The following is a 23,517-nucleotide window of genomic DNA, read 5'->3' as shown; positions in this document are numbered from 1 at the left end:
GTACATCACACCTCATACAGATTCACACTCCAACCACTGCTTTTACAAAACAGGAGGTAATCCATTTCCTCACTTCCTGTTCAGTTCAGCCACATGAGGATTTACCAAATGCATTGTAAATGCAGTAAAAAGCCAACATCAGCAGCCTAAATAATATCAAAACAATAGTTTTTAACTGTATTGTAGAACCGCGTGATTAATCGTTAACAGATTGCAATCTCGATACAAACTTATTGGGTCACCCGTGGGTCTTTGTCCTTCATTCATGAGAGAACGCTTGCCCGCCATTGACGTAATTTTCCAGCTTTCCATGTTTTCACTGTTACACGCTTAGGGGCGGTATTATATATTTTCTGAGTACTGAATCTCCTGAACAAAACACAGGTGAAAAAGGAGCACGAACAAGCGATAAAAGCATTGCTTATGCACATTGAGTAAAAAGCTGAGGAAATAAAATACCACAAAGTTGCTTTTTTTATGAAACTTACCCACAATCAAGTTACCCAAAATCAAGCTAGAATTAAAGTGTTCTGTTCTTTTGATATATTGCATGTTCAGGAATTCATACAACAATATTCAGGGGGCTATGAAAGTTTTTGTGAAAATGATCAAAAATGCTGACTGCGACTAGCAACTTAAAAAAAAAAAAAAAAGTTGTGTATGAACGATCGTACCCACAGTTCCCTGCTAGACCTGGTATCCTTTCACCATGAAAACACACTGTACTCACAGGAAGTACAGCAAGCCCTGTGCTTTGATTGAGTTTTTTGCTAGTGTTAGAACTTGTCGTCACACTTAATTCAAAGTCATATCATGAGAATCATTTTTGAATTCTTTTTTGATTAAGAACTAATTATAGTATATTATACCATATAAAAATACTTTAACCCAGGACAAAAAGATCATTCTTTAAGGCCTGGTTTCACAGACAGGGCTAAGATTAGGCCAGGATTAGGCCTTAGTTCAACATTTTAAGTTGCTTTTATAAACGCGCCTTTAGAAAAAAAACATTCATTGTGTGCATCTAGAGACAAAACAATGGCACTGACTGATTTTAAGACAGTTAAAACAGTTCAAACATGCATTTAGTCTGGGACTAACATAAACCTTGTCTGTGAACCCGGGGGAACGTGTTTCACAGTGTCTTAATGCCCAGAGAAAATGGAAACCCTAAATTATGACCATTATTGGCAAAAACTTGACCTTTATAACTAATAAGTGGAGCTCTGGGAAAAAAGAAAATAGTAATAAATAATGTGACCTATTTTCATGGAAAATGATCAAAAATGCTGGCTGTGGCTAGCAACTAAAAAATTAAATAAACGCTGGCATCGAAAGAGTTACACTTTTAAGATCACAGCGGAACAATGTTACCGCTGCCAAAGAACCAGAGAGAGGTATAGGTATAGGTATGAAACGGCTTCACAAACTTTACTTTTCAACCACACAGTATCATTATTTCTATCTTACAAACATTCAGATTATCACAGAAGTACTGGGATAAAAGTTTATAGTTGGGATAAACACTGATGTCTATGGTAGTGATCAAAATAGAGAAAATCACCTTTTGAAAGTAACTTGATGCTTCGAATAAAGATTGTATCATTACATCGTTACACCAGTAGGTGACGACAAGTGACTGTTACATTTATTTGTTATAGTAAAACAATTTTTTGTGTAATGTCTGAAATGTCACAGCCATCCAGGCCACTCCGCCCTCCAACGCACGTCCGAGTGGCCAGACTCTCTGTATAAATGAAATGTACGTGAGTCTGGTAGGACCAGGCTAGCCATCCCATACACCCACAACAAAATTTGGAACCATGGAGAACCATATTTTTTTGTATGGTCATCACTAGGGGTGTAACGGTACTCGTATTCGTACCGAACCGTTTCGATACAGGGCTTTCGGTTCGGTGCGCGTGTGTACCGAATGGTTGCGAATGCAATCTTTAACAGTTAACAGTCGGCTTGTTTTAAGCGCGGAACACACTTCAATCCGAGTTCCCACTCGAACATATTAAGTACCGATATTCTGTCCATTTTATCACGAAATTTAAACGATAAATGCCGCTTTGACGCTCTTTAATGTGCCGACTGATCACTGTATAGGCACGTCAATTCAAGCGGCCACGGCGCGCGCGCAAGTGAGCGCGATCATCTCTTCCAGAAGAATAAACATGAATTAATATCTTAAGGTATGTTAAGGATACATTAACACTTACTGAAACGTATCATATGTCGTGTATTCGCTCAATCAGTGTTTCAATCGCGGAAAGACGTCAAACAGCTTGTAAACAATGTCCTGGCACTTCTTCTTCAGCAGGTCTACTGTTAGGAAGACGTTGTGAAAAAACTGTTATTTGCACAGAATCTAGGTACATTCAAAGGATCACATTAGGACAATGTGTTGTTGTTTTATCTTAACATGTCTTAAATAGCCAATCTTTAACAAAACTATTTCAAGCAAATATACACTGAACAAAATTATAAACGCAACACTTTTGTTTTTGCCCCCATTTTTCATGAGCTGAGCTCAAAGATCTAAGACTTTTTCTATGTACACTAAAGGCCTATTTCTCTTAAATATTGTTCATAAATCTGTGTTAGTGAGCACTTCTCCTTTGCCGAGATAATCCATCCACCTCACTGGTGTGGCATATCAAGATGCTGATCAGAAGCCACAATAAAAGGCCAGTCCGGGCCTGCCAATAGCCTGCATGGCCGGTGATGTCAGATATCATGCTGACTTTAAAAACATTTTCTGCCCTCTATAAATTCAATGGCTTGGTTACATGATAGTTTTGCAAGATCAACATGAAAGCAGTGAACGTTTGAATCAGAGATGACGTGGAAGTGGTTTTCCGAGGAACGCACTGTGACATTGGCCGTGTCAGTTTGTGAATATGTTTTGAGTTGATTGTGTACGGCCACTGGATGATGGATCACCTGTCAAGAGGACTAAATATTTCATACCCCACGTTCCTTTCAACACAAATGCAGTCAGTGATGTCTTTAAAGCAGGGCAGCTGTGTTCAAATCTGAAAGAGCTAGAGTGTTTCTCAAGCACAGTTTGTTTGCAGTTATGTTTGCATTTTATCAGCTGCATTCATGTCCGCTGTTGCTTTAACGCCATAATATTGGCAGTACATTAAATGTAAAATTTGGTTTATACATCAGGGCTTCATCAATGGTCTTCGGTGGTCGCATACGAACACAGTCATCCACATTACATAATTTGTAATATTGACTTATCCTATATATTCATATAATAACAATCACTGTCATAACAGTTTACCAAAAATTTCTTTTTGGGGGGCATTTTATTTGTGTTCAGTCTTTCTCAGTTGTCTTTAAGTTAATATTTCAGTTTTCAGTTGTTTTCAGTTAATGTTTTCAGGGGTAGGCTACAGGAACAGCATAGAGCGCCCTCTCACGGCTGTAGACTTAGCTAAATGTTTATTCTGGTCAGTCAGTATGAATTAATATTGATATAGAAGTCGCACCTGACTATAAGTTTCAGGACCAGCCAAACTATGAAAAAAAGTGCGACGACATTTGTATCAAAAATTTTAGAACAAAAATGATTCTGCTTAAAGTTGTTCTGTCTAGAACAGCGAGTGAATTTTCTCGTTGTCTTTTGTTTTATTAACGTTATCATAGAGACGGCATCAGGAAAATCTGCCGTCACTTTAAGAGCTGCACGGATCCCATGCTGTTACATCTTTTCTAACCGACTATGTTTATGAGAATATTGCCTATATAGCGCGCATTGTTCACTATGAGAAGCTGCTCTGTGCGTGTGTGTGTGTGTCAAGTCTTTTCAGCTTGAATGGTTTAAAATCGCATTAAATTTGCACACAGGAACCAATAAGTGGAACCGAAATGCACGTTTCTTATCGAGTCACCGGTAAGGGGAAATTTGGAACCGGTTCTAAAACGGAACCGGCTCTCGATACTCATCCCTATGTAGGATTATGGACTAATTTTATTTTACCTTAATGGAAGGTTTTTTTTTTTTTTTTGTCATTTTGGAAATTGACAGCCCTATTCTCCATTCATTAACATCAGATGGAAAAGAACAGCTAGAACATGAACCAAAGAAAGTGATGTGGGGTTTAGAATGACATGGGAGTGAGTAAATGATGACCCAATTGTCATTTTGGGGTGAACCTTTTTTTTAATGTTGTTTTTCAGGATTACACTGAAAAATACTCTGAAGGTTGTTTTTATACATTTCTTTTTAGAATTAGCATGGAAACAGGCTTGCTGAAGCAAAGTGTATCATTTAATGAATGTCTATTAAATAAATATTTTTTTCTTTTTTAGTTTGAAACAGTCAGGCGTTAATACGGGGAACCCCTGGCCGCCCTATAAGGAGAGGACCCCCCTGCACCCCTGCTATAAAGGACTGGTGCGCCTGCTGCACTGCAAAACCCTACATATCGTCATCTTTACACTGCTTTATAAGGTGAAACTCATCACTGAGCAAAACACTGAGATGTGTGTGGCTCATTTTACAAGATACTTGAACTTAAGTTAATGACTTTGCTGTTTTGCACCATTTTAGATGTAGATATCTGGTCATTTACAAGAATTTAATGATTTTCTCATTGTTGTTTTTTTTCTGTTTCTATGTTTGTTTAGATCTGGATGGATCATCAGAACATGTCTGAACATGTGTTGTGTATGGTGCTGTACCTGATAGAACTCGGACTTGATAATCAGGTCCAGGATGACAAAGTAGAAGAGGTAAGCATTTTTCTTAAATACTAGGGGTGTAACGATATCGATTATAGATTCATATCAATATATCACAATATATAAAAAGGTGACGATGTGTGTCGGATATGGAAACAATATGATTTGCGATATCGAGTTAGTTTTGTCCAAGATTCAAGATTCAACAACAATTCAAGATTCAACCTAAAAATGTAAATTGTCATCATTTATTCACCCTCATGTCATTTCAAACCTAAAAGGTTTTTGTTCATCTTCCAAACACAAATGAAGGTATTTTTATGAAACCTGAGAGATTTCTGTCCCTCTGTTTAAAGTCATTCCCTTAAAGCTTAAAAGATCCAAAAAAGGTCATAAAGGCAACGTAAAAATAATCAGTTGAGCGGTTTATTCCAAATGTTCACGTGTGAAGGCAAGTTGAATTATATAGCACATTTCATATACAAAAAGGGTAGTTCAAAGTGCTTTACACACAAAAAGAATTAAAATAATCATAAGAAATAAAAAATATAACCTGAATCACTAAGTTCAGGGTACCCCTATCTGGAGTGGAAGAAAATGGAGAGTAAGGTTTGCGATTTTACTGCTACTTAAAAATATTTGTGTTTAAACGTACCCTTGCAGACAAATCTTGCGTTTTGAGTCTGGATTTGAAAGTGGCTACTGTCGGAGCACATCTGATGTCTTCAGGAAGCTGGTTCCAGCTGTGGCTGGAATAATATCTAAAAGCAAACTCTCCCTGATTTGAGTGAATCCTTGGTATTACTAAGTGACTTGATCCTGATGATCTTTAGGTGATCGGTTTATAATTAATCAGCATAAATGTATTGAGGTCCTAGGCCATTGAGAGATTTATAAACAAATCACTTTAAAATCAATTCTGAAAATAACTGGAAGCCTGAGGACTGGTGTCATATGTACATATCATCATACTTGCAAGAACTCTGACAACCGGAGCACAACAACGTCGCACAAAATGGAATCGTTGCGTATAGAGTGGTAAAGGTATGGCGTCACTTTGTAGGCCAACCGGCAGTTCGCACCGCACTGGTTCCCTTGAGAAAAAGCTTATTTTTCCATAGGCTTTTGGATTATCGCTAAAAACAAGCTCTGTGATCAAGACAAGTTTATGATACTTACACATTTTGTCCATCAAGATAATTATCACAGACGAACACAACTTTTATACATTTTGAAGCCTAAATGCAGTCGCCAGAAGTAAAAAGCTAAAGGTAGGCTACAAACGGACAACACCACGGTCCCGCGATTTCAACGTCTCCATCACTGAGCTTCCAACAACTCTTCCAGTTTTTATCTCAAAACATTTTCCCAGAACGTTTGAGTTGGACTAGTTTATAAGAGCACAATTATGAGCATAATGAGGCTATAATAGAGGACTGAGTTTACCCGTGTGTGATAGCGTTTAATCTCCTCGAGATTAATACTTCTCGAGCCACTTGTTAGCAACCGCCTTTTTCAAGACACGTAACAGCATGAGTGGGGTAATACTGATGTGTTTTATGAATAAAGTGTCTTGAGCTCGTGTTCACCTCAGCCATTTAAACAAAATCCCATTCAAAAAATCCATTGACTTGAGGACGATTGAACCGGAAATGCTAACTCGCTTCCGCGTTTTGGCCTACAAAGTGATGTCATACCTGCACCTCTCTATTGCCGTCTCAGCTGGTTAGGACAAAAACTCTGATTGACATGGAACCTTTTATCAAATCATGTCTCGTCTGGTTCGAACATGGTGTAAAACTTTCATTGTTTAATGAATAAATTATTAATAAATTATTATACATAATAGTAAAATTACAGTTGTAATGTAACAATTTGTTATATAGATTATATTTTTTTTATCAGAAAAATGGAGCCTCAGCATAACTTCCATTAGTTTTAGTCCCCCTGGAAACAAAGTAGTGTCCTAACCATAGACTGTAAAAAAATATGGACGTAGTGTCCGTGACGTCGCCCATAGGATTCTGAAGAGCAGTTTTGAAGCGTAAAGTAGGGACGAGCTGGCCGTTGCCATCTTGGCAGCGCGTCATCCTGGATAACTAAACGTGGGCAAAGAGGCGGGACGTGGGCGGAGCTGAGGTGATGCGATGACTAACAGACAGCAGACAAACGGCAATCCTACTGTCACTCAAAGTTGCCACGCCCTTAATTATGCAGAACTTGAAGGCTTTATATAATGTTAACAAATTAGTTCTATAAAAAATTCACCCTCCTCACAGTTGTCATGAAGGGCAAAAATAGATATATAGACCAAAAGCACAATTTGTACCAGACTGTAAACATGTTTTAATCTGCAGCATTTTAACATGGGGCTCAATGAGATTCTGCTCCCTTTTGGAGCCCGTCTCTAGAGGCCAGTCGATGAACTGCAGTTTAATTCACTTCCATATTGGCTTCAAGAGAAACTGGGGGAGGTTGCCGCTTGGTCCTAACACACTCGACTCACCTGTAATTACTCTATTAGGGCTTGACAAATTAAATCACGGTTAGCCCAGTACTTGAACACAACTCTTTCTGACTAGATTGTGTGGTAGGCTGCCAGCTATAAGCACAAATTCCCAGATTCCAGGCTAATGTGTTGTCCTTCTTGCTGAGATGTTCAGTTTTTTTTTTTTCTTCACTCTGTTGCAGGAGCCTTGTATCGAGGAGCACTGCCATGATAGCTGGTTCCCGGGCACCAGCCTGCTGTCTAACCTCCATCACGTCATCAACTATGTGCGGGTTCGAGTGCCAGAGACGGCTCCTGAGGTGGAGAGAAAGAGAGAGCGGGAGAGAGAGCGAGAAACTCCACCCAGCACCAGCTCTGAGAGCGCCACCTATGGACAGGTGAGGCAGATGCTGTTAGGTTGCAGGCTCAGGGTTTGTAGGGGTTGTCACCGCAGACAAGAGGGGGGATTGTAAAAGTCGATCTCTATATGCTGTTGTTTTGATGACATGTCTCTCCATCCACAGAGCTCCAGAAGGCTCACAGGAAATTGGAGAGAGGTAGAGGGATTTGGGAATGATTTTATAAGTGATGTGCATTGATTTCAAGAGTTCTGTTTTGAATAACCAAGTATGGAATGGTCTGAAATGGGAAGACTGCACTTGTTTTGTTTTTTTGCAGACATTCTTTTGCAATATTCAAAGACCTGTTGCTCGTTTCCTGTGTTACTCAAATTTTTGGGAATTGTAATGACAATTAAGTGGGTCTGTGACAAATAAGGGTATCTTAGATGATGAAAACATCTGTTTTCAATAACAATGACAATAACAATATTTTTCAAGGGAACCTATTTTTCATTTGATTACAATTCATTTTTACATTCACAACCCTCTACAATGCGAGTAAATCACTTGCATATGCGACTAAATCTTCACTCTGGGTGACTAAATGATATCCATCATTAGCTATTGGCTAATAAATTCTTAGATTTTACTCGCCATTGTGTGTTTTAGAGGTTAACTATAAGTTTAGCATAGATATATTTTCACTCGCTGAACATTGAGTGCTTGAGTTTCGCTCTCCGTCAAGCGATCTGTACTCATGACTCTGTGCAGGCCAGTCAAGTTCCTCCACACCAAACTCGCTCATCCATGTCTTTATGGACCTTGTTTTGTGCGCTGGTGCGCAGTCATGTTGGAACAGGAAGAGGTCATCCCCAAACTGTTCTCACAAAGTTGGGAGCATTGAATGATCAAGAATGTCTTGGTAAGCTGAAGCATTAAGAGTTCCTTTCACTGGAACTAAGGGGCCAAGCCCAACCCCTGAAAAACAACCCCACACCATAATCCCCCCTCCACCAAACTTTACACTTGGCACAATGCACTCAGGCAAGTCCCGTTCTCCTGGCAACCGCCAAACCCAGACTCGTCCATGGGATTGCCAGACAGAGAAGCGCGATTGGTCACTCCAGAGAACACGTCTCCTCTGCTCTAGAGTCCAGTGGCGGCGTGCTTTACCCCACTGCATCCCACGCTTTACATTGCACTTGGTGATGTAAGGCTTGGATGAGCTGCTCTGCCATTGAAACCCATTCCATGAAGCTCTACACACTGTTCTTGAGCTAATCTGAAGGCCACATGAAGTTTGGAGGTCTGGAGCTGTTGACTCTGCAGAAAGTTGGCCACTTCTGCACACTGTGACCCTCAGCATGCGCTGACCCCGCTCTGTGATTAAAAAAAAAAAAAATTTATTTAATTTAAATTTTTTTAATTTTTATTTTTGCGTGGCCTACCACTTCATGGCAGAGTTGCTGTTGTTCCTAATTGCTTTCACTTTGTTATAATACCACTAACAGTTGACCGTGGAATATTTAGTTGTGAGGAAATTTCACGGATGGACTCACCTATCCACCTATCCAATACCTCACTTGAGTTCTCTGAGCTCCTGAGAGAGACACATTCATTCACAAATGTTTGTAGAAGCGTCTGCAGGCCTAGTGCTTGATTTATACACCTGTGGCCATGGAAGTGACTGGAACACCTGAATTCAATGATTTGGAGGGGTGTCCCAATACTTTTGCCAATATAGCGTATATATCAAAATATGTTTAGCATAGAAGAGGTTTATTGAAGCCACTGGTTCTCAGAAAAAGAAACATGCACATAGTTTTAGAGATTAATTAATAGATTCAGACACATAAAACGAGCATCATGCCACTGACCCAATTATAAATAAGTGCACAAGAAATGGAGCACTGGTCGTCATGTACCTTGTGGTATCTTTGTTTTCTGTGTTTTTATTTTTTATTATTGTGGGTTTCATTTTAGTTTTTTTGTCTTTTGTTCATTGATCTGTCCAATTTTCTCCTGCTTGGTTTGTTGCTCTCGTGTGCCGTTGTGTTCATCGTGTGTATGTGTGTGGGGTTTTTTTTCCCCCTTGTATGTTTCAAACGAGCTCAGAGATAAGTGTAGGCGATGATGAGAGGAAGCTTTCATTAACTGCATGTGTTTCCAGTGATGTATGGTGATATAATGATTCTTGAGCATAGCGGTCAGGGGTTCAGTGCTCATTATTAAATATTAATTTGCTTCAGTGAGATTAGCATGCTAATTAAACACACAGTAAGGGTTAGTTCTTCTTATGTGTGAAGGAATTGTCTTTTATTATTTTGATTCCAGAATATGTTCTGCCAATTGTGGGTCAGAAATGTCATGAATAAATTAAATCTTTTTTTTAATTTAAACTTTTAGAGTAAAGCAGGTCTATTTCAGTGCATCTGCAGGGTTTTAAAATCAAAATTAAGGCTTTTAAGACCTTTTTTAGGACCTACACATTTAAAAATAACACCACATGGGCGGGTTTGGGCAATGTCTTGTCTATGGTAACATCATAAACAGTAAAATGACTGTAAATTATGATTTAAACAAGTTCAAATAATGCAGGTTTTGGCAAAAAATAAATAAATATGATAACCTTACACTTTCAGCCTTTAAACCATTTTTAAGTCTAAATTATAAATGATTATATTTATATATTTTTTTTAAATATTTTATTTGATTAGGTTATATATAGAAAATCTATGTTAAACTTTTCAGAATGCACATTAGCTTCTTTTTCAATACACTGCTTAACAACAATGTGTATATGTTGTGCTGTGTAAAAATATGGGCCAATTTTTTCATTGGTCATAAACAGGAGATGGACTGAATGAAAATGCAAGTTCACTCTCTGACAGTAGGTGGTGCTTATGGATCTGCAGAATTATTGTGGTTACTCTCACTTTTATTTAAAAAGGTTTATTGATAAAATTATATCGGCCTTTTGAAGTTTAATAATCAAACACAATCCACTATATCTGGATTCCTGTTTTTCTGTCCGTATATTTGACCTCTTGACAAGACGTCTTATACCACTAAAGATATTTAAGACTTTTTATGGCTGTAAATTTCATAAGACTTAAGGATCCACAGGGACCCTGCTGTTTTAAGACCATTGTCAGGTCTAACCTTGAGCAAGTCCTTCCGTGATCTTATTTCCTGCCCTTCTGTTTGCCCCATTGGGCAGCAAATGTCACTTGCTAATAACTGTTTCTTATGAGAGACAAAGTGATCTTCCTCTGGGGCTGCTAACTGGTTCAGAAATCCCAAATCCTCATTTGAGCCGCATACAAATTTCAGAACATAGATTTGCTTTATGGGACTTTTTTTCAGACCATTTGCTGCAAGTGCCTGTTCGAACAGAACTCGTTTTTGCATTCCAATGCACTGCTTTTCCAGACGTAAACATTCGCTAGATGGATGTATTTGACTGTTGCACTCGTGTCTCTTACGCATCATTAGCAAGATTTTAAAACTCAAAAGCCTATTCTGTGGGAACAGCCCCTAAAACTCTAGAAAGTGTTTCAGAGCCATAACACACCAATCCAACGGTTGGCCGTAGACCAAATTCGGGCTGTTGTTGAGTGCACTGTTGGCAGTAGTCAGGGCCCGTCAATGGCTTTTTGGCCAATTTACCATGTTGAATTGCTGCCGTACAGATCGCTCCGATTGGATTTTCAGATTGGAAAAATGTTTTGAACGAGAGATATAGGCCCTGTCCCAAATGGCACTACTTGCGGTCTTCCTATGAGTCCGCACTTTCATGCCATAATGCCGCTTTGACTATCGGGATGAAGCCTGCTGCGGAGCTCGCTTCATTGCGGGCTCGCAAAAGTGCGCATCAAGGGCTATATTGACCGCAAAGAGGGTGTTCACAGGCTAAATTAACCTAAATTAACAAATGGGACACCCTACGGTCTCATGGTCTTAATGGTCAATATAAAGTCAACAAGACTGTAAGACCCTGTCCCAAATGGCACCCTAAACCCTCAAAGTCTTCCAACGAGTCCGCACTTTCGTGACGTAATGGTGCTTTGACTGTTGGGAAGAAGTCCGCTGCGTAGCCCGCATCAGTGCGGGCTCGGTAAAAGTGCGCATCGAGGGCGCATATTGACCATAAAGGGGGTGCTCGTGGGCTACATTAACCTACATTAACAAATGGGACGCCCTACAGTCTAGTAGGCAGCCATTGTAAGTCCACAAGACCGAAAATGCACATGAAGTGTGCCATTTGGGACAGGGCCATAGACTACTGCCACTATCTCCCATGCAGGCATAGAGCGCACATGCTAGTTGGCCGTTGGCTGTAGTGTTTGTGGTGTGTTCAAGTTCAGCTTTTTGGCCCAGATGTATGCAGGGCGACAACACATTTGGCTTTCGTCGACACTTTTGGTGTGTCATGACCTTGAATCTATTAATATCAATAAATGGTGCCCCTGTAGTCTCTTTTAAAGTAATATATCAAAAATACTTATCCGAAGACGCCAAGCAAGAAGTGTATCTCAATAATATTTTTGTATAAAGATGCAGTCAATGCTAGAATGCGACATACTGGTCCAGAGTTATACAGTATAAATGATGATAAATCTACTATAAAATGTGTATATAAAATATCTATCCATCTCTCTCTGTCTATGACCTTAACTTTTAGACTTGCGCTACAATGATTTAACCCACTGCCTCACCCTCGAGTGAGTTATTGCTTTAATAACATTGTGAATTACTTACTCTGAATGACTATGACCAAACAAATCTTCTCAACGTAACCATGAGTGTGACGTGGCCTCATAATTGTTTCTATGTCTATTTGTCATTTCGACCTGTTTATTCTCTGTCTGTGGTTTCTCCTCAGAACCTGCGTGAAGCTCAAGTGTTCAGTCTAGTGGCGGAGCGCAGGAGGAAATTCCAGGAGATCATTAATCGCAGCAACCACGAGGCCAGTCAGGCGGTGCGGCCCAAGTCCTCCTCCGCCCGTTGGCTGCCACCAGGCTCGCCCCCGCAGCTGGTGACCGAGATCCTGGAGATCCGTGAGAGCATGCTGTCACTCCTGGTCAAACTGCACCAGAAACTGTCTGCCAAGCAGAACTCTCTGTCTCTTAGCTGGTTGGCCGAGGTGGATCCGGCCCATCACGCACACGGAGATGGTTTAACAGCCATCGAAAGAATCTTGGCCAAAGCTGCCGCCCGTAGCCGGCACAGCAAGAGATGCCTACAGGACATCTGTGGAAAGGTGTGTCCACCCGTACCACCCAAGAAGAACAGTCCTGGAGATAAGAAGAGTATGGACAAGGAAGAGAGGTGTGTGTTCCCTGTCAAAGGTGTCATTTCATTTGATTAGACTTTATTCCCAGCAGCACCATCGTTGTTTTTTTTAGCGGGAAGGAAATAAACGCTGTGAGGTATAGACATGCATCTCTTCAGTGGGTTGTACTGTTGTTTAATGTGTTTTGGATTGTTCTGCTGGCGAAATACTGCAAATGTATCTTTCCAGGAATTTCATTAGACAAAAAACTCCAGAAAACATGAGCTGTGGAAAATCAGGTGATCTAGGAGCTTTATACAGCTTTTTTGTTAGTCAAGGTTTTTTTTGCGGCCAACATTTATGGTCTTTTTCACCCTTTCTCAGAGCCTCAGAATTATGTTATGAAGTCTTTCATTCTTCAATGCTCCTGTAGTGTTGAAGGAACAAGTAATAAACTGCCCATCAGCACCTCTTATTATGGAGCAGGAACTTTTCAGTTGTTGCCATCTGTTGCTATTGGAAGGATTTTTGATGTCGTCATACTCCTATTCTAGTCAGAATATGAGTCTGATATCGCTCCATTGGGCTGTGATAATGGGGTGTGTTTCAACCGAACCAGGAAAGAAAATGCCTCTGCGCTCAATTGGATAGACCTACAACCAATCAGAGCAACGGAGAGATGCATAGTTGTCAACTGCAAGAACTTAACTGCACGCACACTGGAAGACGTAGAAGATGATGATGAGTGTGAAAGATCTTTGCCGGTGTTGTAAAAATCAATTTAAGGATACATTGAGTATTTACCAACATGATCATCATTTTTGAGAGAAATAGTAAAGGTGAATGCATATACGAACAAGTTCTCCGCTTAGGATTAGAACGAATTCAACCCAAGCGCTCTTTGATGACGTGGATGATTGCATTGCTGTTTATCATCTGTCCATCATCTTATAAAGCCCGCCCTGACAATTTGATTGGTCCAAACAAATCTGGTTCTAGCATAGTTGCTCCACAACAGATCAAGTCCGGACCGAACTTCCCGACCTCAAATCTTGTGGGCGGAGCTAAATTCAGCAGGCATCCAGACTACTCACCCCCCTATGGAAAGTTCTCTATAGTTCTCTATATAAACCATTTAGAGTTTAAGCACAATACACATTCTTCCAGGTTAGGGTGATGTTATTACCAATTGTGCGTGCTGTACGCTCCTAGAAAACAATGTGTAAATTGATCACTAATAGCATGATAGTTTACATTTGATATCACCATTATATTGGTTAACATGAAAATATCATAAAACAACATGAAATGTAAATAATTATATATCGACCATAATTTCTGTCAGTGCATCCCTTACTAATGAGGATTTCCATTGGACTTAATGACTGTCTGAGAAGGAACATATTCCCATCCTCAAAATCTGCTGGAGTAAACTGTGGTCAAATCCATCTTTCAAACGGTCATCAAATGTAATCCGATTATGGTCATGTCAACATTTCCGTGCTGCTTGATAATATTTGACCATTTAAAGTTAATGATGTTTGTGTTTTGACATCTGCAGGCGGCAGAGGGCAAGAGAGAGACAGCAGAAGCTGCTGGCGGAGTTTGCCTCCAGGCAGAAGAGCTTCATGGAGACTGCCATGGATGTTGGTGAGTTTGAATATGAGCTGAAGTTGTTTGCTGACCTTTATGACATTTATGAATCTGATGAGTCTCTCCAGCTGTTAATTAGTAGATGATCAGCTTCATGTTTATTTGATTGATTTTCATTCTGACGTATGTCAGATCTGAAGACCCAACATACATTTTTAATCAGGATATGTTTTAACTCGATCGCACAATATATTTCAGGCTGTCAGTGTTTGTTGTTCTTCATGTTTATGGGTTGTGCAAAACAGGCCAGACGTTCAGGACTTTTATATGTGATGTGTTCTTGTATCTATCCCATCTATGGAATGAAACCGTGCAGAAGTCTCAAAATATAATGCGTGATTTAGAATTTAAAATGGGATTAGTCTTCAAATAGTTCACCTTGTTGGCAGAGGCTATTTACTCTGCCCACCAATGTCTGGTTGAACCTGACAAAAAGAAACCTGTCTGGTGACAGGAGCACTGCCGTGGAGAGCCTGGGTGGCCTTAACTTTTGACTTGACCGACCAGGGTTTGAATCACTTTTTTCCAAACTCATTCTTCTCACTTTTACCATTGCATATCATCTCGGAGAGGCGTTTATTTTTATTTTTTTATTTTTATATATTTTTTTTAAACAGGAAATAAAGTGCTTAATGGATATTTACTAGTAGGAATAAAGTGTTTATCGGGAGGGTTAGGGGTAGGTGTAAGGAAGGGCTTTAGGGACAGGGACAAGTATGTCCCAGTAAGGCAGCATCTATTTCTGATTTTAATAAATTTAATAAACTAAAGGGATGTTAGGCACGAACCAGAGCGGAGGTCACAGGTGATTGTTTGTAGTGTAATTTACAATAACCTTGAATTGACACGACTCAACCAGTCTGAATCAAGGACTGGGACTATCAATTTTATAAATAATCATACACTCATAGTGCAGATAACGGCAGATACTATTTGCAGTGCACATCAGTGTTTTGTGCTAAGTATAAATAGCATCTAACAATTTGTACTTAGTGCAAATGGCCTCTGCCTAATAGAAATTGCCATGTCATAAGGTAATTCCACATTACTTGGGTATATGCCATGGTTCTGAATTATTGCCATTTGTTAGTGCACCATGAATGCATGGACTCAACACCTCTGAAGGTGTCCTGTGGTATCTGGCGCCAAGACGTTAGCAGCAGATCCTTCAAGTCTGTGTGGGTTATACCGTTATGAATGCCCGTGTGGCCGTGCGCTTTTTAATCAAAGATTTAAAAGTGAGGTGCAAAAGAGGGAAAACTCCCAACATCCCCCTCCTCCCGATGATACCGGTATTACCGGTGTTGGCACACGTTGATTAAACAGTGGGAAAATGTTCTCACCATCACATCCCTACCTTGAATTCATCATGTTCCTCAAACCATTCCTGAACAATGTGTGCAGTGTGGCAGGGTGCATTATGCTTCTGTAAGAGGCCACTGCCATCAGCCAATACTATTGCCATGAAGGTGTGTACCTAGTTTGCAACGTTTAGGCAAAGTGTCAAATTTACGGCTACATGAATGGCCAGACCCAGGGTTTCCCAGCTTAGCATTGCCCAGAGCATCATACATGCATCATACTGGCTTCCCACAGTGCATCTTGGTGGCATTATTTCCCTAGGTAAATGGCTCATATGCACACAGCCGTACACATGATGCAAAATTAAATGGGACTTCTAGAACCAGGCTACCTTCTTCCACTGCTCCAAGGTCCAGTACAGACACTTGTGTGCTCATTGTAGGTGCTTTCGACAGTAAACATGGGTCTTTGTGTGCACTCTGACTGGTCTGCTGCTTTGCAGCCCCATATGCCGATTTGTGGTTTGTCCTTCCTCTGACTGCTGTCGGTAGGTTCTTACCTCTGCTGACCACGAGCAACCCACAAGCCTTGCCGTTTCAGAGATGCTCTGACCCATTTGTCTAGCCATACCATCTAAGGTCTTTACTCCAGCCCATTTCTCCTGCATCCGACACATTGAAGTGATTTGTTCTCTTACCATCTAATCAACCCAGACCTTGACATGACACCTTGTTAGGAGATGACGCATTGTTTTTCTCTTCACCTTTGAGTGGTCATAATGTTTTGGTCCATCAGTGCGTTATGGTATTTGTATGGTACTCAAGATATTTTAACAAATATTATTGTAGCTTCACCTATGAGGAATAAAAGTGAAAATCAAATCTCCATTTAGACATGTATTTTTTTTTAAATTCTGGTTGTAATTATAAGCTTTCCAATGTAGAGTTCTTAACGGTTTATGGTCTATAACTAGCTGTCTCGCAAATACACACAGACGTGGAGTTTAGAGGACATAGTAAACTTGAAGAAATCTTTGAATGCTGAAGGTGTTGGGTGTAATTTTACTCTCTGAAGGAAGGTGACTTAAATTGCCTCTGTTCTGCCCTACACACACTCCCTCAGGCCCTTTTAGTAGAAGCGTGTGTGTGGGATGGGGGGGGGGGATTCTCAGGGGCCGTATTGTTGCACTTCAGGGCAGTTCTGCTGTGTGCTACTCACTGAGATCAAGAGGGAGAATGCAGTGACACTGTTTAAAGCATGAGTGATGAAGTTTTAATCTGAACCTTACAATGTCTCAGTACAGTCAACATTATACATCATACAATTTAAGAATTCATAATGGTTCATCAAAATGAAGATTGATTAAAAGTGAAAACCCTGTATTGTATCATGTTTGCTTGTTCAGAGCTCAAGGCTAAGGATTTTTCAATAAATGCAAGGGATTTTTCTTTGTCTTTTGTTGTTTGATTAACATTAATGCCATAGATGGCAGAAAGTATATTATAACGCTTTACCACGGCTCGGTTTGGTTTTCCACTGCAGTTAGCACCGCTTTAAAGGGGGTGGGATTAAAGAATGATCGTTGTAATTGTGCCGCTTGTACTTCTCGGCATGTGGATGTTTTTAACTACAAGACAAATAAGTTTGTTTCAAAGGAGGCTGATAACAGCAAAACAAAATACTGCTAAAAACAAGAGAGTTGGCACTCGTACAACAAAGTGCAGAGCAGACGATATCACTTGATTTGCTCGATGGCTCACGAGTAAACTATTGAACTATTGAAGCGAACCGTACCGAATCGCACCATGCAGTGGAAACTCACCAAAGCGAGCCGTTCTGAGCCGTACCGAACTGTACCATGCAGTGGAAAAGTGCCATTAGGCTGCTGTCACTTTAAGAGCAAATGCACGGATCCAATATACTGTTACACATGCGTTTTCTTTCTCAACTCAACTTCACTTAAGACAAAACTGACTTTGTTTACGAGGATACTTGCCAAGACAGCATTTTGACATACTTTTGTGTGTATTTGTGTGTATTCTCGTCTTGAATGGTTTAAAATCACTTGAACGTTTAAATTGGCAAGACTTTAAAAACGTGAATAATTGACAATTTTCGACCGAGTGTCTTTTACAGTGGCCTGGGTCATCGGACAGTCCTTATCAAACCCTGCTGTTGTAGCACATCCATGTTGTGTGCATGAAAAAGAGACAAATACTGTAAAAACGTGCCAGTGTCTGAGAAGCGCTAATTAAACATAATGTTTTGGTCAATTATTCAGCCCTCCAAACTCTTTCATTTTCATCCAAATATTTTTGGCTGCCAAAATATCAGTGCATCAGATTATATCTGATCTGTTTAGAGAAACAGTATGTCTTTGTTGTTCACCATTTGTCACCAGCAAATGCTAGAATGACGTTGAGATTTGGTTGAAATATTAGCTTCAGACGCCCATGGCTGATGTCCCCGCTGACATTGAGCGGTGTCTGTATTATAGATGTGCGTGTGTCTTGGATTGCCAGAATAAAACATTCTCTTGAGCTCTGCTGTACAGGCTCCATTTGTTTTCCAGATTTGAATCAAAGGTCACTTTGGACATGGATATTTGCACTGGAATTATAATGAGATAAATTGGACCAGCGTTTTGAGCATCTGTGCGTATGGTAATGAATCTCAGAGCAGTACTGGACGGCTTACTGCAGAAATAAGAGCCGAGACCGTGATGGGACAGTGGAAATGGAAGATGTTTACAGAGGGATATGATCTTATTGACACTCAAATTGTCTTTAATGTATTTTTGATTTGATTTTTGATCAAATAATATATTCTCTCAAAGCCAGACTTGCTGTCTGCATATAGTCTGGTCAACTTTGAAGCTTATTTTCACCACTTAGACAGGAGGAACAGACCATCTAACTAACATGTAAGCAACCAACCAACCAGCCAGTTTGCTTTTATGTGACATTTATGGGCAGATGTATCTGAAAAAGTTGATGCCACAATAATAGCACAGATTGTAAAAACTCAGTTTCTGTGCAGCTATTGGAATCGCATTGAAATGTGTGATTTCATTGAAAATGTCTCATTATTGAAACAATTAGTGGTTTAATAATTGCTTATCGCCAATGTAACGGCCAATATGTTTTCGTGAGGAGCGGTGCTGTCTGAGGCTGATAGATTTCTGCTTCATATAGTTTGTCTGGATCAGTGTTCATTTCGTTGGCAAATAGTTTTCGTCATAATTTTCGTCAACGACCTTTTGACGAAAACGAGACGATAACTAAATAAAAACCAGTTTTGAATGACAAAAACTATGACGGAAATCTACTGTCATTTTCGTCAACGAATAACCCCCCCCCCCCCCCCCCCCCCCCCCCCAGATGTTAGGGAGATTAGGGAAGAGATTCAGTCAGAACTGATGTTGTGTGTAATAGATGCACACATTTGAATTGAAACGTGCTGATCTAACCGCGGGAAAACACGGCGCTGTTGTGCTTCTACAGGCTCACGTGACAGCGCTTCAGAGCGGTTCAATCAATAGCCGCGTTTCCACCGCAGGAGCTTTCCCCAGGAACTAGGAACTTTGGGCTGGTACTCGGTGTGTTTCGACCGCAGGAACCAGGGTCTAAATGAAGTTCCGTGTAAATAATTTAGTGCGTCATCTGGGTATCTAAAGTGCACTTTTTCTTTTTGGACTTTTCAGTGTGGACACACTACTTACACTATTTATACTTAAAAACGTTATAGAATAGTACACAAGTATGCGAATTGGGACGCACCTATGTGCATCCCAATGTGTATTTCGAGCTTGTTTATAATTAAAAGTTACGAATATATATATATATAATATAATATATAATATATATTTGGTTACACAATAAACTGTATTTAATTTCATTCCCATTTAATTCATTGTCAGGAGGAAAGACTAAGAACAGTATTTGTCACACATTATTCAATAAAGGGTATCAAGGTTATAAATTAAAGTTATTAAGAGTTTTAATGGTTTTAGTTCACTATTATAACTTATTAATAGTTAACTAAACCATTAAAAATCTTCATTACTTGAAATTAAATAAATGTTAACTGAATAAAAAAAAAATTACCTAAACTTATTTGAAGTTTTAGCTTAACCTGATATACTAACTAAAACAGAAATACAAAATTACAAAAACTATATAAATGTTTTTAAAAAACAAACAAAATTAAGAGCTCTCCTTCGTGTATTTTTGTGCTTGAACGGTCAACAACGCTCAATTATGTCAAAATGTAATTTTTGACATGTATTCAAGTAACAGTCGGTTATGTAATGCTTAAATGCTCAATTAATACATTACAATTCTTTCCTGTAGCTCAAACAGTAGAGCGTGGCGCTAGCAACGCCAAGGTCATGGGTTCGATTCCCAGGGAAAGCAAGAACTTACTAAATGTAAAATGTGTACCTTGAATGCAATGTAAGTCGCTTTGGATAGCGTCTGCCAAATGCGTAAATGTAAATGTAAATGCAATTTAACAAAACTCATTAGATTATTGTTGACTAAATCTACTGTAGATTTAGTCGACTAAAATCGTATGATATTCAGACGACTAAAACTAGACTAAAACTAAAAACAATTTAGGTGACTGAAAATATGACTAAAACTAAATAGCAGTTTAGTCAAAAGACTATTACTACAACTAAAATTAAATCAAAATTTGCTGTCAAATTACCACTGGTCTGGATATTACATTGAATAAAATGTTGTATATTTCTCTTGTGATGCTAAATAATGCTTCAGCATATCTTTCGCTACCACCAGCAATACTGGGATTGAAACTTTTGTTATAATTTTGGTTGTTCAATATTGCATAGGATGATAATTATGTCTTAAATCCCTCATATTTCGCACATTGCTGTTATTGCTATGTAAACGTCTCCTGTGTTAAGTTGTAATTTCCGCTTAATTGCTTTGTGATTAAATATATCATTTATTGGTGATCTGGTGGTCAGGTTCCTTCATTAATCTAGTTTTCTGTAGATCAGTCTGCATTAACCATTGAGTTGGTGTATGCTTGTGTGTTTTTCTGAGGAAAAAGATCTACTGGATGGAAATGGATGAATGGATTTGAATATAATCAACAAACTAGTTTTACCATCATGAAATTTGATGTTTTGACCTTTTTACTGTGTACAAATGTCACGAATTGTCCACATGTGACGGCTAGTTGTCGTAGTATCTTGTATTATAGTGTTTCTTTAGGACGGGTGTGTGGAGGGCAGCAGTACCTGGCAGACCGCCTCAGGCAAACACTGTCACATTAACTTTCTAACACAAACGTTCATTTCCCCATAGACTTCCTGCCACTATCAGTGCACCTTAAGCTATAAATCAATCCAAACACACACTGACATTTACAAAGCCTCTATTTGCTTTGAAATTGAACATGTTCTTTAACGTTTAGGAGTGATTTAGAAAAGGTAATTAATGGAAAAGCAGACTTTTAAAAGTAGCGTTCCCAGTCAGCAGTGTTTACGACTGAGAACGCTACTTTAAAAGTGATTTACTCTTTATAATAAGTAACTACATGCATTAAATCTGTGTTGACTGCGAATCTTTATGCTACAGAGTTGAAGGTGGGAGCCAGTGCTTGGCTTGTGGTAGAGCTGCACGATTCATTGTTAAAAGATTGCGATCTCAATTCAAAACACATCTGTGATTTTATTCCTAAATGGCAATGATTCTGTTTCTAAACCTTTGAGTACGATCAATGCTGATCGTACTCAAAGAACAACTTATTTAAATCTGTGTCCGCACTGCCGCTGACCCAGAGAGAGCTGTTGTCATGTATAGGTATGAAATGGATTATCACAGAAATACTGGGATTAAACTTTATGGTAACACTTTATTTTAGGGTCCATTTCTCACTATTAACTAGTTGCTTATTAGCATGCATATTACTAGTATATTGCCTGTTTATGACCTTAATCCTATCAATACCTAAACTTTACAACTACCTTACTAACTCTTAATAAGCAGTAAATTAGGAGTTTAGAAGCTTCAAAATTTGCAGTTTTTCCTACTTACAAAGCATGTAGAGGTCTGTAATACTTATCATAGGTACTCTTCAACTGTGAGACAGAATCTAAAACAAAAATCCACACATTGTATGATTTTTAAATAATTAATCTGCATTTTATTGCATGACATAAGTATTTGATCACCTTCCAACCAGTAAGAATTCCGGCTCTCACAGACCTGTTAGTTTTTCTTGAAGAAGCCCTCCTGTTCTCCACTCATTACCTGTATTAACTGCACCTGTTTGAACTCGTTACCTGTATAAAAGGCACCTGTCCACACACTCAATCAAACAGACTACAACCTCTCCACAATGGCCAAGACCAGAGAGCTGTGTAAGGACATCAGGGATAAAATTGTAGACCTGCACAAGGCTGGTATTGGCTACAGGACAATAGGCAAGCAGCTTGGTGGGAAGGCAACAACTGTTGGCACAATTATTAGAAAATGGAAGTTCAAGATGACGGTTAATCTCCCTTGTTCTGGGGCACCATGCAAGATCTCACCTCGTGGGGCATCAATGATCATGAGGAAGGTGAGGGATCAGCCCAGAACTACACGGTCGGCAGGACCTGGTCAATGACCTGAAGAGAGCTGGGACCACAGTCTCAAAGAAAACCATTAGATTAACACTACGTCGTCATGGATTAAAATCCTGCAGCGCACACAAGGTCCCCCGGCTCAAGCCAGCGCATGTCCAGGCCCGTCTGAAGTTTGCCAGTGACCATCTGGATGATCCAGAGGAGGAATGGGAGACGGTCATGTGGTCTGATGAGACAAAAATAGAGCTTTTTGGTCTAAACTCCACTTGCGGTGTTTGGAAGAAGAAGAAGGACGAGTACAACCCCAAGAACACCATCCCAACCGTGAAGCATGGAGGTGGAAACATAATTTTTTTGGGGATGCTTTTCTGCAAAGGGGACAGGACGACTGCACCGTATTGAGGGGAGGATGGATGGGGCAATGTATCGCGAGATCTTGGCCAACAACCTCCTTCCCTCAGTCTCAGAGTGCAGTAAGAGCATTGAAGATGGGTCGAGGCTGGGTCTTCCAGTGTGACAACGACCTGAAACACACAACCAGGGCAACTAAGGAGTGGCTCTGTAAGAAGCATCTCAAGGTTCTGGAGTGGCCTAGCCAGTCTCCAGACCTGAACCCAATAGAGAATCTTTGGAGGGAGCTGAAAGTCCGTGTTGCCCAGCGACAGCCCCGAAACCTGAAGGATCTGGAGATGGTCTGTATGGAGGAGTGGGACAAAATCCCTGCTGCAGTGTTTGAAATTACAGCGATCATGTGTTTCCTGTAGTTCTTGAGCAGGTTTGCACACAAAGGTTTCTGTACCAAATATTAAGCTCTGCTTTTCTGATGTATCAAATACTCATGTCGTGCAATAAAATGCAAATTAATTTCTTAAAAATCATACAATGTGATTTTGTGGATTTTTGTTGTGGAATTTTGTTGAGTTTTGTTGTTTTATATTCCGTCTATCACAGTTGAAGAGAACCTATGATAAAAATGACAGACTTCTACATGCTTTGTAAGTAGGCAAACCGGCAAAATCGGCAGTGTATCCCCACTATATATATATAGTATATGGATATTTTTTTCAAATGTATTGATCAGTAAATTAATTAAATAAAAAACATTCATCACTTTATTAAAAATAATTCTGATGTTATGGTAAATGCACTTTAACAGTCA

At 39.6% G+C, this 23,517-nt stretch overlaps 1 protein-coding gene across 7 annotated transcripts in view; it reads left to right on the top strand.

Moving 5' to 3' along the window:
- The window catches only part of ubr3 (ubiquitin protein ligase E3 component n-recognin 3), a 125,934-nt gene that overhangs the window by 36,210 nt on the left and 66,207 nt on the right, over positions 1–23,517 (top strand). For 4 of the 7 annotated variants that reach the window (XR_013816914.1, XM_079822064.1, XM_079822062.1 and 1 more), the window contains exons 20-24: positions 4,330–4,471; positions 4,648–4,752; positions 7,393–7,587; positions 12,416–12,861; positions 14,367–14,455. Coding sequence is in view for 6 of the 7 variants with exons in the window: in XM_079822064.1 (XP_079678190.1) it covers positions 4,330–4,471; positions 4,648–4,752; positions 7,393–7,587; positions 12,416–12,861; positions 14,367–14,455 (977 nt within the window). In the remaining variant the exon portion in view is untranslated. Of the gene's footprint in view, positions 1–4,329; positions 4,472–4,647; positions 4,753–7,392; positions 7,588–7,713; positions 7,747–12,415; positions 12,862–14,366; positions 14,456–23,517 lie in introns of all 7 variants that reach the window. The other 3 variants (XM_079822063.1, XM_079822061.1, XM_079822060.1) reach the window with 1 other exon arrangement.

Source organism: Gobio gobio (genome assembly GCF_949357685.1).
Source record: "Gobio gobio genome assembly, chromosome: 7".
Taxonomy (NCBI): Eukaryota; Metazoa; Chordata; class Actinopteri; order Cypriniformes; family Gobionidae; genus Gobio; species Gobio gobio.
The sequence above is the reverse complement of the archived record's forward strand: the minus strand, read 5'-3'. Positions and strand labels throughout refer to the sequence as shown.